Below are 15060 nucleotides of genomic sequence, written 5' to 3'. Positions count from 1 at the left end.
ATTTAACCTTTGTTAGGTAATCGTCACCAGTATTCACATACAGTATTTACAATGCAGACTTTCATTCAAGGTATAAATCCTGAAGATTTAGCTATGTTCATCTAACATGCTTTCACCAGTTTAATTTTTTGAACCTTGTACTGTGTTCAAATGTGGATAAATCTTCCAAGAACAACGAAATGGTGAACTGTCTATAAAGCTTCCAATTCCTGCCAAGGCATGACAGCATTACATATTCCCCTAAAGAAAAAGTCACCATGATATGAAAAAAAGAGGCAAAAGCATTGAACTTCTTTTTTTAACCCTTGTTCTGAGAGATGTAAAAAAGTGGAAAAATAGACAACACCAAAAAGAAAAAAAAGTTCTAACTTGATAAAAATTTAAAACTAAGGTTTTCGAAGTTAACTATACAGAATCTTTTAAGTGTCAGTCAATATCAATAACAGAATGTTCTATCAGCACAAATTACAAAAATCATAAGCGCATTAAATACCGTGTTCGAGTCATCATCTATACCCACACCATTGTCCTGAATATGTGGCAAATAGTTTGAAAACAATGAGGTTCAATGAGATTCCACTAAACCATACAAGTAGATAGTACTTTTAAAACAGTACTAAATAAGAAAAGACTACTTCTAGAAACTCATGGAAAAACACTGCGCGACTGACCTCCGCAACAGAAATTCTTACAATAAGCAACCAGATTGAATGACTTAGTGAATAATTAATCTATTTCAATTAATAATTTTTTCACTTTTATCAATTTTTTTGAATCTCAGCGTTTATTTTTATGTACCCTTTTGTTCAGCTCTGAACATCTTCATTTGTCTCACGTGAGGTTCTGCATTCTTTCTTCACACTGGGTTCACAACTTCAGTACACTGAACTTAGAACACAGGTATGCAAAGCTTTGGATATACTGACAGACGAGGCTGGTAAGTGTAAATTTAAAAACTGTTTATACTGAGGTTTGAGAAGGAGGGTGAAAAAATGTAGAACAGTTTAACTGAACTACCACAATTTTGTGTTTATACAAGTGTAGAATAGGGCTGACATTTAGCTTTATCTCTGCAAACAATATAACAATCTTATGAAAAACTCTTATGTTTACCTAAAATTTTATTATCTGTGAACTACTCAATGCTGAACAAATTAGTCTTTCCAACGATGTTTCAGAAGGAAGGCCGGTTCCAGTTCTACTTTGAAAATTTTAATCACAAGAGTAAATGTGAAACCCAATAAATTTATCTTTAATTACCTTTTCTTGGCCTCTTCATATTGCCAGTTCAGTCTTACTTTGTCTACAAGTCTTGTTTTGTCATCAAACCCAAACTTGCAGAGTTGAAGAGCGAGGAGAGGGGGAAAAAAAGAGAGGAAAAATCAGAATTTAAAAACACTAACCACAAAGGGATAAATTAGTCTCACTTACTGGACTCACTAAAAAACCCTCCATGCTTTAAGTAATAACATAATAAAAATCAATTTTATGCTTTAGAAATACAAAACTAGTTTATTGCTAAAAATACAGAAGATAAAAGAGCCCTTTCAATAAATTATGATCCTGGAAATCAAGAGTTAGCAAAGTGAATCATTGATGAATGTTCAAAGCTTTTCAAATCTATCCAAGCCTAAAACACAAAAAGTGAAATATTTTACTATTTGATACAGCTATTTTATGGATAGCTTAATTAGAAGCAATTCACATTACATTCCCTGTACTGTGATGTGTTACCCAACACTTACAGCATTAGTACATTTTAAATATTAGTACAAAAAAATTACCTGATCCTTGAAGCAGTTATAGTGTGTATTTACGTTACAACTCCTACTGTATACAGTTCCATTTCTACAGCAATTTCATTCTTAAGGCATTAGCAGTTCCCTACTCAGAAGTCTGTGTATGGTCTAAAAGTTAAAACTTAAGTCCCTATGCAAGTGCATTGCTGCATCCCCGGAGTTCTCATCCAGCTGCTGGTTTTGCTCTCTGCAGCACAACATGGGTAAAAAATCCACCTTTTTTCTACTCACATCTTACTACCAGTAATTCAGGGAAAAAATCAACATAAATATTTAATTTTATTTTCCTTACAAAAAACCTATACCTGATAAACACAATTTTCAGACTGTACTTATCTTGGCCAGCATTTAATGTGTACTGGAACGGGAAAATGCTGCTATGTTCCTTTTGGTAATTCCTTTCAGAATTCAATAATCCCATTCACCACCTATCTGAAAAACGTCATCCCAAAGACACCATCTACCTAACACTCAAGGACAGCCTAGCATTAGCTAAGTTTTCTTAGATTCTTGAGAAGTGTATCTTCTTAAAAACACAAGATTTCCTCTTTTGTAGGGACCCTCTGGAGACATCCAACTTGACAATGAGTCATCAGTGAACAAAGACAATACAGGACAGATGGGATGATAAGAGTCAATAATTGAGATGATTTCTAACCATATGTGGATAACATCCAGACTGCAGTACTAACAAACTACAAACAGGTTGTCTTCTTACTTTGGTATCAATCATCCACAGAAGCAAATGCTTTATTACCAAAGTAGTAACATGAGACGTGCTCTGCTGGGCTGGCTGAGTCCAGGAGTTGATTTTACCTGTCACTGACCTGTGAACAATGTCCCTATATCCCTGTGCCATGTTCAAGCAGCAGAACCACCAAGCCCACAGCTCAAACACTCTGGAAACAATAAGCAAATGCAATTCCCTGAACACCAGTATTGCTTTGTATTTTTGGTTCTGCTCCAGCCAGCACCTCTTCAATTAAAACAGGAAATAACAATGTATCACTATAGTTCAAAACCAGCTATTTTCCTACAGCAAATGTTTCACACAGGAACACATACCTCTCCAGTGATGTCAGTCTGAGAACAAGCATCACAGTGTTGTTGAGGTAAACAGGAGTCACTGAGCGAACTAGAATTGTGCTGCAGATCCTGCAGAGAATCTGTAATACAACAGCTATTCCTGAATCCATCTGTTAACTTGGCCAGACTCTACAGGAGAAGAGATTTTTTTAAAATTAGAAAAAATATTTTATAATACTTTTTAGTAACAGAAAACAAATTAGGAAAATTGTATTTAAGAAATATGACTGGTAGCTTGCCTACAGAGTAACTATTTACAGAAAGTAAAATTCATCGCAGTGTTACTAACATGCACAAGCTTTGCTTGGAAATAAACCTCCTCTTTTAAAGATGCATGTAACAGTAAACAGATTTTAAATTATTTGATTCAGATCTATGAATGCTTTATCTTCTGTATGGCTTGCAGTTCTTTAAATCTAGCAGCTGTCAACTTCACATTAGCTGAAAGGGAAGACAAATGTGATTCACCTGCCCTTTTGCCATCTTCTGCACAGGTTACATTCCTTAGCCACTACTGTTATCACACCCAACTTGATGAATACCTTGTATTGATTGTACTTTTATGACAGCTGATTTCACCCTTGTGCTCTCTTACCCAAGGTTCACATAGTTAAGAGATATTTTACACTTTGGGTTAAGCAAGGCACATCGCTGAAATGTCTAGACAATGACACAAACTGTCAGGGTAAAGCAGACTCAAGCAGTCTTTAAGGGCAAAGGGGAACACAACAGAATCACACAAAATCATAAAAATAACTTTTCTGACAATATAAGCTTGGTTGACAGGCTCTTAAAACTCATAAAAAAAAAAGATAAAATTGTTAACATTGCTTTTATTTTCTCATTGTGCATTCTCTCTTTTTCAAAAATTACAGATAATGTAGTATTAGTAACAAAAATCACTGTGCAGGCTGTCATTTATGACAGAGACCATAAGCAAAAAACATCAAACAAATACTTAAATAAATAAATAAATAAATTCTGTCCTCTCACCAGAAGATGAAGGGCAATCTAATGTGGAAAAAAAAATCAGAAATTTGAGGAGCTGTAGTAATTTATAAATCACATCATAATCAAACAATCTGGTTCTAAAAATACAGATTTTAAAAAAAAAAAAAAAAAATCTCTAAAACTGCTTAGTCCAGTGTCTGAACTACAGAATCAGAAACAAATCTGAAGCACTGCATCGAGAAAAGGCTGGCCCTTAGGAATCTCAGCGACCACTGGTGATTTGCAACAAGCCCAGGTTACTGTCCATATCCAATTATCAGATTTCTCAAAGTGCAATTTAAAAAGGATAACACAGCAATGCTGCTTCTTCTTACAACAAATTCAACTAATGGAGTCCAGAAATGAACCTGCGTAACAAGAACTGTTTGCTGTTGATAGGAACAGCAAGGCCACCCTGAAGGTGGCCATCCTAGCTATCTGGTTTCGGAGCCTAGGAAGCATCTCATAGGGTGGAACTGCAGCAGGCCTGAAACTGGCCAGAAAAAGCAGCTTCTTCTGGTGGCTTCCATTTCCATCATACATAGTCCATCCATTCGCTCTCATATACCAGTCTCTCCCTCAGGTCAGCCTCCACTGGAGATGAAAAAGAGGGAAAACACGAAGTGTGGTACAGGATGAATGAACAAGCAGGTTCCTGGCTAGAAGAATGTGGGAGCCTGTGTTCCTCCCTGACACCCCCTCAGGTGGAGAAAGGAAAGGCAAGGAGGGACATAGGTACAATGTCAGAGACCAGGTGCTGCTCCCTCCTCAGTCTCTCTCTGCTCTTACTACAGGGTCTGAGTGGGGCTGGGATTTCATGCTCAGCATTGGCAGGGATGGAGGACAGTGCAGAGCAATGCCAGATATGCCGGCAGTGGGACAAGGCTACCACCACTTGCCTCCAGAAACCTTACTTGTCTTGGGTCCTCCAGAAAAGCCAGCTCTTCTGCCACCTTCCAATTGAACTGAGCCATCTTAATATGAAGAACAAAATATTTTCTTCTCATTTCTGAGACAGCAAAATTCAATTTGAAGTTACATCGCCAAGAAGTCCCTAGCTCGTGTCCCTTTATCCTCCAAGACTTGCTCCAAAAGAAACTGCTCCACAGCATGGAAAAAAGAAGCGTCTTTTACTTTAAAAAAACTGCAGACTCCTGTCTAAATTTCTTCTTCAAAACTCACTGGAAATCATCCTGTCAAGTCTCCTGTTGTATGGAAGATCAAGAGGGAACCCTAGTGGGTTTGCAACATGGAAATAATAATTTCAGATCATGGCCTCTTCCCAGTAAAGCATGGCCAGTCACACGAACAAAAAAAAAGCCTGCAGTTTCTCCCAAATAAATTATGTCCAATTTGCCCTCTTTGGCTAACACACATATGTTACAGGTATGTGCAACCCCACAGATCCTGATGCCAGAATTTAAATCTAAATTTCTGCCTGTATTTCAGCTACTTTATACACTCCTGGTATGCTCCGGACACCCTCCAGCATTCTCTCTGGCAGTTAATGAAGGGCTACTTGGCTGCTGGCCAGGCTTTCTGTCTGGGCACAGTTGCTGAACCCTGGTCACTACTTACAAACTACAAAGCATTTGACAGGTGGCAATCACCAAGTAGCATCACATTAACTTACATCTATGTTCACAGGTGACTGTGCCCTAGGGCAAGCATAAATGCCTTCAGTCCTTATAGTTGGATGAGTGAAAACACAGCCAATCCTAATGTGGAAAATTACAACCCAAATTAGACTACTTTTAAATAGAAACGATTTACATAAACTGCTCGGAGTAATTTCCTCCCCAGCTATATGGAGGCATCCATCTTTCATCTAGAATTTAAGAATTGTTTATTGCAATCCCGCAGAAACTACCAGAGAGCCTACTGTTAATGTGAAGTTCTAAGCACAGCAGCCCAGACTTACCCAAAAAGAGACAAATAAGCACTGTCATTTCATCATTGTCTGTTGCCAATTGATTTGGGAGCTCTCCACACAATTTCAGCGCAGTTCCTATCTAACCTATCTAATCTAATCTCACTGGTAACAAAAAGAAATGAAAAGAAAAAAAATAAAAAACCCACAAAAAGCAAATTCCTGTGCTTCCCAAGGATGAAGGACGATATTTTAAAAGCACATGCACGCTGGGACAGCAAAAAAAAGTATGAAAGAGACTGGGGAGGAGAGACAAACAAACTGCTTTCAGGAACCTAACCATACACCTTTATTATTCAATCTTATATAAAAAAGTTCACCCACTGTTTTGGAGCGCTGACACTGCATATTTGGCTTTATTTGTAACCACAGCATTCAGTTTAAATTTGACCACCCTCTCCTTTCCTTGTCAACCTTTTCTCCCACACAACTAAATCCAATTATCATATTTCTACAGCAGCTACAATTTTCCAAGCACCTACACAAGACTGAGTCACTTCTACTATGTTTAGTTCTGTTGCTTACACTGGCCCCTGTCTACTTCCTTTCTCTGAAATAAATCCCCGTCTTTTTACACAATACTTCAAACTCCTCTATTAACAAATTTCAAAGCAAAAAAGATTTCATAACAAAGTTTGTTTTACCAGCAGTAGCTTTAAAATGTAGCATTTTCAAGGACAAAACAATTTCAATATTGATAGGAAATTAAAAATCAAATTCTGAACTCATTAGGAAGATACTTAAAATAGACTTGCACTTGTTAGACAAAGCTAAATAAATCCAGAACAATAATCTTCAAGTAATTATAAAAAGAAAAAGCACAGGTAACTATGGTGACAACAAAAGTAATCTTTAGGTCAAAATTAAAAAAGTATCAGGCAGAGAGCTGGATATTTTTGCAGAAGTTGGCAGAAATACACAACTTCAACAACTGTAGATGTTGTAAACTATGGCATTTAATTCCTTATTACCATTGCAACAAAACATGGAGAACTGTTTTGCATGCTACATTCCTGTGGGAAGCTATTTTCTAGATTGTCCTGGACTATATGTCTGTTATCGGATGCTATCACAACAGATTCATTAAAAAAATGATACTTCCTAGACTCATATTTCCTGTATTTCATGTAGACACATGAAGAAGGATTAAACACTTTTCATTTTTGCTTCTGTCTTGTGCAACCTTTACATTCTGGTTCTGTGAGTATTGCCCAATCCTTGATGCTAAGCTTGATCCCAGACTTCTAACTCGCTCAACACTTTATTTAAAGAAACTGCAAGTGCACTTAAAGTTGGTTTAACATATATGATTTTCAGCATCTCAATGTTTACAGCTAAATTTACTGCCACTGAGGGACAAAAATGTTAGGAAAAGAGGGGGAAAAAATGTATTGGGGGACTGAAAACAAGGCCAGTAGTTAAGTTGCTCCAAGATCTCACACTTAAGTCTTTATATTACCAGTTCGTTTCCTAAAATGTGTGTTACCATATCCATGAAGAACTGCCTTTCTAATAATTTCTTGCTAGCCAGGCATGTGGCAGGCTGAGAATCACTTTAAAACTTAGCCAACCCAAAATATCAAATATGTTAAAAGCTGCCAAAGCAGAAACTTTTCATAGTAACTTAAGTGTTCTGTATACTTGAACGAGGATTTGTGGTCCATCAAATGACCTTTGTGTAATGCTTTGGAGACTGAATAATTGTATAACTATGGAAATTCATTATATGTAGATTATAAGCTACCCATATCATTTAACAATTAAAAAAAAAAGAAAAAAAAATCAAAAAACTACTGCAGAGAAAATTGAAAGAAAATGTTTGAATACCAATATTAATTTAGCATAGTTCCAAAACTTTAGATAACAAAGATGTCTTTTTTTCATACAGATGTTTGAAGACTGCATGAAGAGAATTGCCCTTATCACCTCTCTGTATCTGCAGCATATTTTAGCAAGTCTATATTGAAGTCCCTGTGGTGGTAGAGGCTCATTTTCCTTTGATCAAGTCCCTATCACATTAATAACACAGACACACAACTGAAAGCTCAAAGCAGGATGCAGAATCCATTCAAAAGTTAGACCACTACTCAGGCATGTATCTCCCCTCAATCCTCATGTTCTGATTCATAAAATAATTTAAAGGTTTCATTATGGTTTCTGTATACACTGTATTTAATCATACTCTTTAGGGTTTTGTGAGAACATTTTAAATTAACATGTGCTTTGATGTGGGTACTTCAGAGTTTGGGGCAAAAAGTGACATAGTAACATAGAGATCCAGTTTTGTGAAATACTTGGAAAAACATGGTTGACATGGTAAACATTTTCACACGTGAATTCTCAATCTTACTTCATTATAGGTAATACAAAGAGACATTAAACAAAATGAAAAACAAATAGTGCAAAACAAAGATTTTTTTTTTTTAATGCAGCATAATTACTCCATGGCAGCCTTAGACATAGCAACAATGGAAAGCTATATTCAATAAAGACATTGACCTAAATGTAACTTAGGTAACTACATTATCTAAGACAAAAATGCAAAATGTGTACAAAACTATGAGTTCACACTAAAGAAAATGACTACTTACCTTTTTTGAGCTGCTTGATATTGGTAATTATCAAACAGAAAAATCAGTTTAGGGCACCCTACTTCATTATTTAAACTTGGTAAACCCAATGCAATCCCTAACAAGAAAATAGCGGTAGGTAATTACTATTTAGCAGCCATCTGTTTAGTAGCATATTTTTTACCTGCATAAGGTCCTGCCTTTCTTTTTCACCTGTGCATATAGCTTTCTTTATGGTTCGAAGTTCACTCATTATAGCTTGTGCTTCATCCAGTCTATAATTTGTATGAGCATTTGACATCTTACGATCAATCCTGTTCAAAAGATTAAGACAAATTCAGGAATTTTCACATAATTAGAAAGCACATAGACTTCTTAAGATCGCTTGCTTACTCATGTACCACTTCATTTCCAGAAATAAAATTATACTCTGCTCAGAACTAACAGAGCACTCAGTGCTAAGTCCACTCTAAACACAAAGCAAAGCAATTATCTACCAAGGTTCTTCAGAACCAACAAATCTCCTTGGTTTAATGTCCTAATACAGAGCTTCCTACGGGCAATGTCAGTGGCCTATTTCAAGCAACAAAAGTAAAATCAACCTAAAACTAACCTACGTGGTGGTAACTCAAAAGATAAGGTAGCAGTCTAGCTGTCACATTTTCCATGCAGCACTACACATTGCAATATCTCTTCCAGGACTTTTATCTGATCTTGCTTTAGAAGTTTCTAACAAAGGCTATTCATTTTCTCAGGATGAAAATTTTAATTCCTAAAATTTTACTGCAAATGCCTTCCTGCTCTTAAAGGATCTTTGAGTATCTTTTCTATAAGACATCATCATTCTGCACTTAAAATCATGACACGGGACCATCCCAGAAGATTTTAAATGTAAACTCAGCAAAGAACAAGAGCACTAATCATGACATAAGGTTGAAGTACTACTAATGTTTCCATCTTGACATAAAAAACTCTCAAGTGGAACATCTACTGGCTGAATTTTCAACCTTTTTTCCAACAATTCTCAACAGCAAAGGACAACATATCAGGATGCAGAAGCATAATCCAGTGTACCATCTTGATAATTTGCTTTGATTTATAGATAAAGAACAAGACCAGAGATCCCACTGAACTTAAAAGAATAATCATTCGGTCCTGGATTTACAACAAATGGCCATAGGGTTTTAACAGGTTTTACAGGTTGTCCACAGCAATTAGAGAAAATCATGTGAAGTTCCAGTTAAAATATTAAAAACTCAATTTTCCTGTTAATGTAGCATACAAAGTGTGCATGTAGAAAAAAGGAGCTATGTGTAATGGTGCTTAAGCCAATGCTCAGAACAAACATCTTCAGGAAAAGGTGTATCTGGTTAACAGAATTAAAGGTAAAAACATACACTGGTCACTACAAAGGGCACCAGTTTTCAAAAAGATGTAGTAGGAGAGGGCGTGCTATACATATAGGACAAGAATATCCAAACTCTATTTAAAATATCGAGAATAACTAAAAGTTTCAAGATAGGTATTATATTAAGCTAAGAGTATCAGCAACACTCAGCATGTTCTGTCAGTTAAATACAATCAGTGAAATTCCACTTGCATCAAATTACTTGCTTTAAAATTAAAATACTAAAATGAAAAATAAAAAGACTTGAATGAAAATCCTGTGGTTTTATTGTGCAGCTCACAATAGTTAGGAAAAAAACCACAGGTTGGGTTTCTACGGTTTTGGTTTGTTTGGTTTTTTTTTCTGATAGTTCCTCCTTTCAGAGACAACACAAAATAAGTCTGAATGTCAAGATTTCAACTTAAACACAATTTTCACCATGTTACATAAGAAAATATATAAACTTTTATGATTATTGGTTCAAGAACAAGAAGGGACTTAAATTTCATGTGGATTAAGGTTGGAGTTTTTGTTTGGTTGGTTTTGTTTTCCTTTTAATCTTCACTAATTTTTAGTTAAAGTCCTGAAAATATAAAACCATGGTAAAACAACTAATCCAATTCACTAAAAGTCATATGGAAAAGACAGCACGTTTTTAGCTGAAGGTGACTGTAATGTTAAGAATATAGATTCCATCCAAACATTGGACATGAAAATGCCTCATTATACTGTTTGCTAGGACCAAGGTGGCATTTCAGGAAAAGGAAATTATTTAATTTCAACCAGATTTTTGTCCAGTAACCCACATATTCGTGTTCCTAGACATCACTTTGGAGCCTGCCTTATGAATCGAAATTTGTTTAAGGAAAGAATCAGAAATACTGCCAAAAGTATTTAGGCTTAAATCAGTATTGCTGTCAACCCAAACTGACTTAAGTAGCTTACAAAATTACTTGTTATTTATTGTCTGTTAATTTTTTTCTGTTTTTTATAAAGATCTATTTTTGAAAGGCATGGAGTTAACAGGAGTCTTCAATTTTATTAATGGAAAATAGCATGATACAAATATAGATCAGACCTTTGTACGAACAGAAAAAATGTTCAACTAACACACAAAACTGTATGTTTTCTGAGGAAGATATTTCTAGGAGACACAGACTATTAATATGTTTCAGCCGTATAGGGCAGATTCTGTGTTCTTCTATTTTCCTCCATGTGCTCTCAAATATACAAGACTCCCCCCATCCTCACCAAAGCACAGGTCTGTATTTGAGTTAAAATCCGATTCTAAAGCTTTTGTCAGGTCTCCTATCCTCTAAATTAGCCTGTAGCTACAAACTGTTTAGCCAGTCCTAATTCCCTGTCACTCCCAACTTCTCACAGCGTTCACTTCGCTCTCATGGCCAACTGGCCAAGTTTTCATTTCCTTTGTTGCTAAATGCCTTCTTCCTCCAAAATTCCTGCCGGGGAGCAGAAGGGTCACTGAAAACACAGGGGAGGAGGAACTGCTGTCAGGCCAGAGGAAGGAATTTGTTCCAGAAAAGGCTCATATTTAACCCTGTAACTCTGGACTGTGACAGGATCAGACACACCTTGGGGCAAAGGCACTGGCAAAGGCCGAGGAACACCTTCCCGCAGAGAGGGGATCTCTGCAGGCTTTAAACAGTGAGCTCTAGAAAGTCTCCAGTGGACAAACACAAACTTTGATGTCCAAAGGTTTATCACAACATTGCCAAATATAGATGAAACTGTAGAAAGTACAGCCCTGATAAAAGCAGCACTACAAAGACTGAAATTTTGGCTGTATTGAAGTTGTAAAGGTATCAAAAAAACCTTCAATCCTGTCTCCCCCCACAAAACCCCACTTCTCTCTAGTCGTTTTGTGGTTTTGTTTCCTTTTTGTTCTCTTCAAAGATGGCTAAGCCATTTTATTAAAATTAAAAAGAACAGAAAACAAAACACAGTCCAAGGCAGACACTGTACATGGAAAATGTCAGCACAAGAGATTTGTATTTAACAAAGGCATTTGAATTAGAGAGCAACATAAACTGATGGAAATACTGAGCAACCTAACCACCATCACCATAAAAGTTGTCTCTTCTCTGAGAACTATACCCAGGAAAGGTTGCACAGGGAGTCACATGGCAGCAGGTTCCAATACCGCTCATAATGCCATTCTGGTAAGACTTTCAAAGCAAACATTCAGCCAGATGTTAAGCCCCAAGTGTGACAGCTCCCAGTATTGTTCTTGGCTTATACTTGAAATAAAGTGATGAACATGGCTTTAAAAAACCTGAACGGGATGCATGCCATTTGCAGCCTGGCCATTACTTGAAGATTTGACCTAGCACAAAAAGGAAGAAGAATTACACAGACCAAAAATTTAGGAAACAAAACAAAAGTGGGAAATGTCTGAGATGCAATAACCTTTAAAAAAAGGGGAGGGAGAGGCAGAAATCAGCATTATTGTTTTAAAGAAGGAGCAATCAATATGTTTTTAGACCATATACTTACTTTGAGGATATGCGAAAACTAAACTACTTCAGCCTTGGTACTTGACCCTTCTCTCCCGACAAATACAAGAGCTAGAGGAGAGATCACCCAGGGAAAAGCTAGAGCACAGTTAGGCTTTTAGCCTGATTTGCCTACTGACTACACAAGGAGAGAAACTCCTCTCTTCAGTTTTCACTGCAAGTACTCTTCAAATTGGCTCACTTCCTACTAGAAGCAAAATACTCAAAAGAAAGCACATATCTCACCAGAAAGGAAAATAAAGAAATTACTTAAAAACACAAACCAAAAACAAAACCACAAGTCTCTTTCACAAGCAAAGGAGTTACTGCAGAGAGCAGAGCTCAGCAAGGCACAAACACTGAGAGAAATTCAATGCAATTCCAGACAACACACAGGCAAAAGGTTCTCCCCAGCTTCAGCAAGCAATGACAAGTGCCACCCAGTGCACGGATGGAACAGACTGTGACTGTACCAACAGCAGCAATGGCAGCACTGAAGCACCAAGTTGTCATGCTTGAACTTGTACACTACATGATTACAGAGACCCACTGATGAATCAGATATGCTTTAAAATAATTCCTCTCTTGAATGTCTCTCCTATAACCCCATCCTGTAGCATGGGCAACTTGACTTGGGCTATATCCAAGATTAACATTTGTATTCTTAATCATTTGCAGACTTTACTTCTCAAAAAGTTGCACTACTTTGCTGGACTATCTTAAATGAATTATACTAATTAAAACAATCTTGAGTTTCAAATGGCCTTCAAATACTTTCATCATCCTAGTCAAGTGGTTAGTCCTTTTATAAAACAATTGAACCTATACCCTTAAAATAACCCAAAAACCAGAAGAAGGAAAACAAATAAAGAAAGCAGAAAAGGCAAGGCAATCCTTACTCAAAGAAAATACGAGTAAGAATCTTAAGACAAAATTGCATTTGTTCTGTTACTGCTTACATATCTAGGTCACCATACTGAGACATTGATCATACATAAAATATTACTTAGCATATCGAAACAGCAAATATTTGAGTGCTTTATTTTACTAATTTTCAGTTAATATCACACATTAACGATTCCCCTAACTACCTATAAATGCTTCAATAACAACATAGTTATGCCTGAAAATTATTACATTATATCTGCCAATGAAGAATTTTGGTTGAACAAGTTTTCTTCTCTGAAACTTTTTAAATGCTTTATAAAACAAAGGAGCCTCATAAGCTGATTTAAAAATACCAACAAACAAAAAAACACCCCAAAAACAAAACAAACAAACAAAAAACAAAGACACCAAAAATATGAAGTGCATGGGCTACTCCCTCTTCTTTAAAAGTAAAATCTGAATATCTCCCTTTATATTGTTTTGTTAATGTAGTACCAATCAAAATCAAAGCTGGAAAATAAGCAGCTTAACTGCTCCAGGATCCCTGGGACTTTGTTAGAATTCCTGAAGTGAAAGTGTGAGCCCATGCTTTTTAGCACCAATGCAATAAATCCAAAGCTTCAAAATGTTTCTGCAGATACTGTACTTATGCTGTAAAATGCATTAGACATGCAACAGTTCCAACATTTGCAGGAAGCTCCTGCATTAGGCAGTTCGTTCATATGCATGCTGGAAAAAAGGCCAAGATTTCTAAAGGCACAGCCACATATCCAAGGCAAATCCAAGTGCTGTTCAAGCTCTTGGTCTAGCCCCTGGCCTCGCTGAACAGATCTGCAAGTCACAACAACCTGTGTTTACCTGCCATCTTCTCTATGGCCTGGCAACCTCTCACCCTATCCCAGCAGGAATCCTGTGTATGTGCTACATGTGTAGGTGACTAAGCAGCACACAGATGGAAGTCACTCAGTTCTCATCTGATGTCCTGCTGGAAGAGTGGCAGGGAGAGTGTCACCACACCATTTCACAACCTTTGACACCATTGAACACACAGGAAACAGAGCACGGGCTGCCTAATAGCCCTGGGAGCAGTGGCATATTACCAGAGTTTCCTTTCCTTGCTAGGAGAAGACAAGGAGTCACATTTACTTGCAGTCATTTTGCACACATGCAACAAAATCCAAGGTCCCACAGACCACCAGATTTACAAGCACGAGTCAGTTATACTGTGCAGAATGAGGTGGCCTGACCACCAGGTAAAAGGAAGCAGCACTGTTGTGGTGTACAGTTTTCCCCCCAAGGAGAAGTACTGTGCCCAGCCAGAAAGCCTTGGCACTGCTACAGGAAAACTACTCCACAGCATGGTGCTCTGGGCTGTGCTCCAGGCAGTAGATATTTCCAGAAAACATTTGGAAAATATTTTAAAAATCCAATTCCACTCTGACAATATCTTCAGGAAGAGTTAAAGAACAGGGCCTGTAAAACTGTTCTTGCGCGGGAATCCATAAAATCACCACTCCAACCAATTTTGTCCAACATTTCTTCCACCATTTCACATTGCTCTCACCCTGCATCATTATCACAGAAGAAAGTCTGAAGCAAAGCATTTAACTTTTTCTTTTTGGCAACACAGTTCTAAGAAATTAATTCCAAGACAAATTTAAAAAAACCCATCAGATAATAATAATAATAATAATAATAATCATAATCATAATCATAATAATCATAATGATAATGATACTGATAATGATAATGATAAATAGATGGATAAATAAATAAATAAATAAAAATAATCCTCCCTCAAACTCTTAACTTACTCTTGCAGTGTTTCCACTCCTTTTTCTTTATATTGCAGCTCCTGCTTCATCTGTGCCAACTCCCGTTTTAGCCGAGAAAGCTG

At 36.8% G+C, this 15060-nt stretch overlaps 1 protein-coding gene across 4 annotated transcripts in view; it reads right to left on the bottom strand.

Annotated features, from left to right (window-relative positions):
• Positions 1-15060, bottom strand: part of WWC3 (WWC family member 3) — a 97323-nt gene that overhangs the window by 36505 nt on the left and 45758 nt on the right. For all 4 annotated transcript variants that reach the window (XM_027735279.2, XM_027735278.2, XM_027735276.2 and 1 more), the window contains 4 exons: positions 14978-15057; positions 8560-8689; positions 2865-3014; positions 1261-1334 (listed from right to left, as the gene is read on the bottom strand). In XM_027735279.2, the coding sequence (XP_027591080.1) occupies positions 1261-1334; positions 2865-3014; positions 8560-8689; positions 14978-15057 (434 nt within the window). The remainder of the gene's footprint in view (positions 1-1260; positions 1335-2864; positions 3015-8559; positions 8690-14977; positions 15058-15060) is intronic.

This window comes from Pipra filicauda, unplaced genomic scaffold (genome assembly GCF_003945595.2).
Source record: "Pipra filicauda isolate LSUMZ 115617 unplaced genomic scaffold, ASM394559v2 scaffold160_size1671714_pilon, whole genome shotgun sequence".
NCBI lineage: Eukaryota > Metazoa > Chordata > Aves > Passeriformes > Pipridae > Pipra > Pipra filicauda.
The sequence above is the reverse complement of the archived record's forward strand: the minus strand, read 5'-3'. Positions and strand labels throughout refer to the sequence as shown.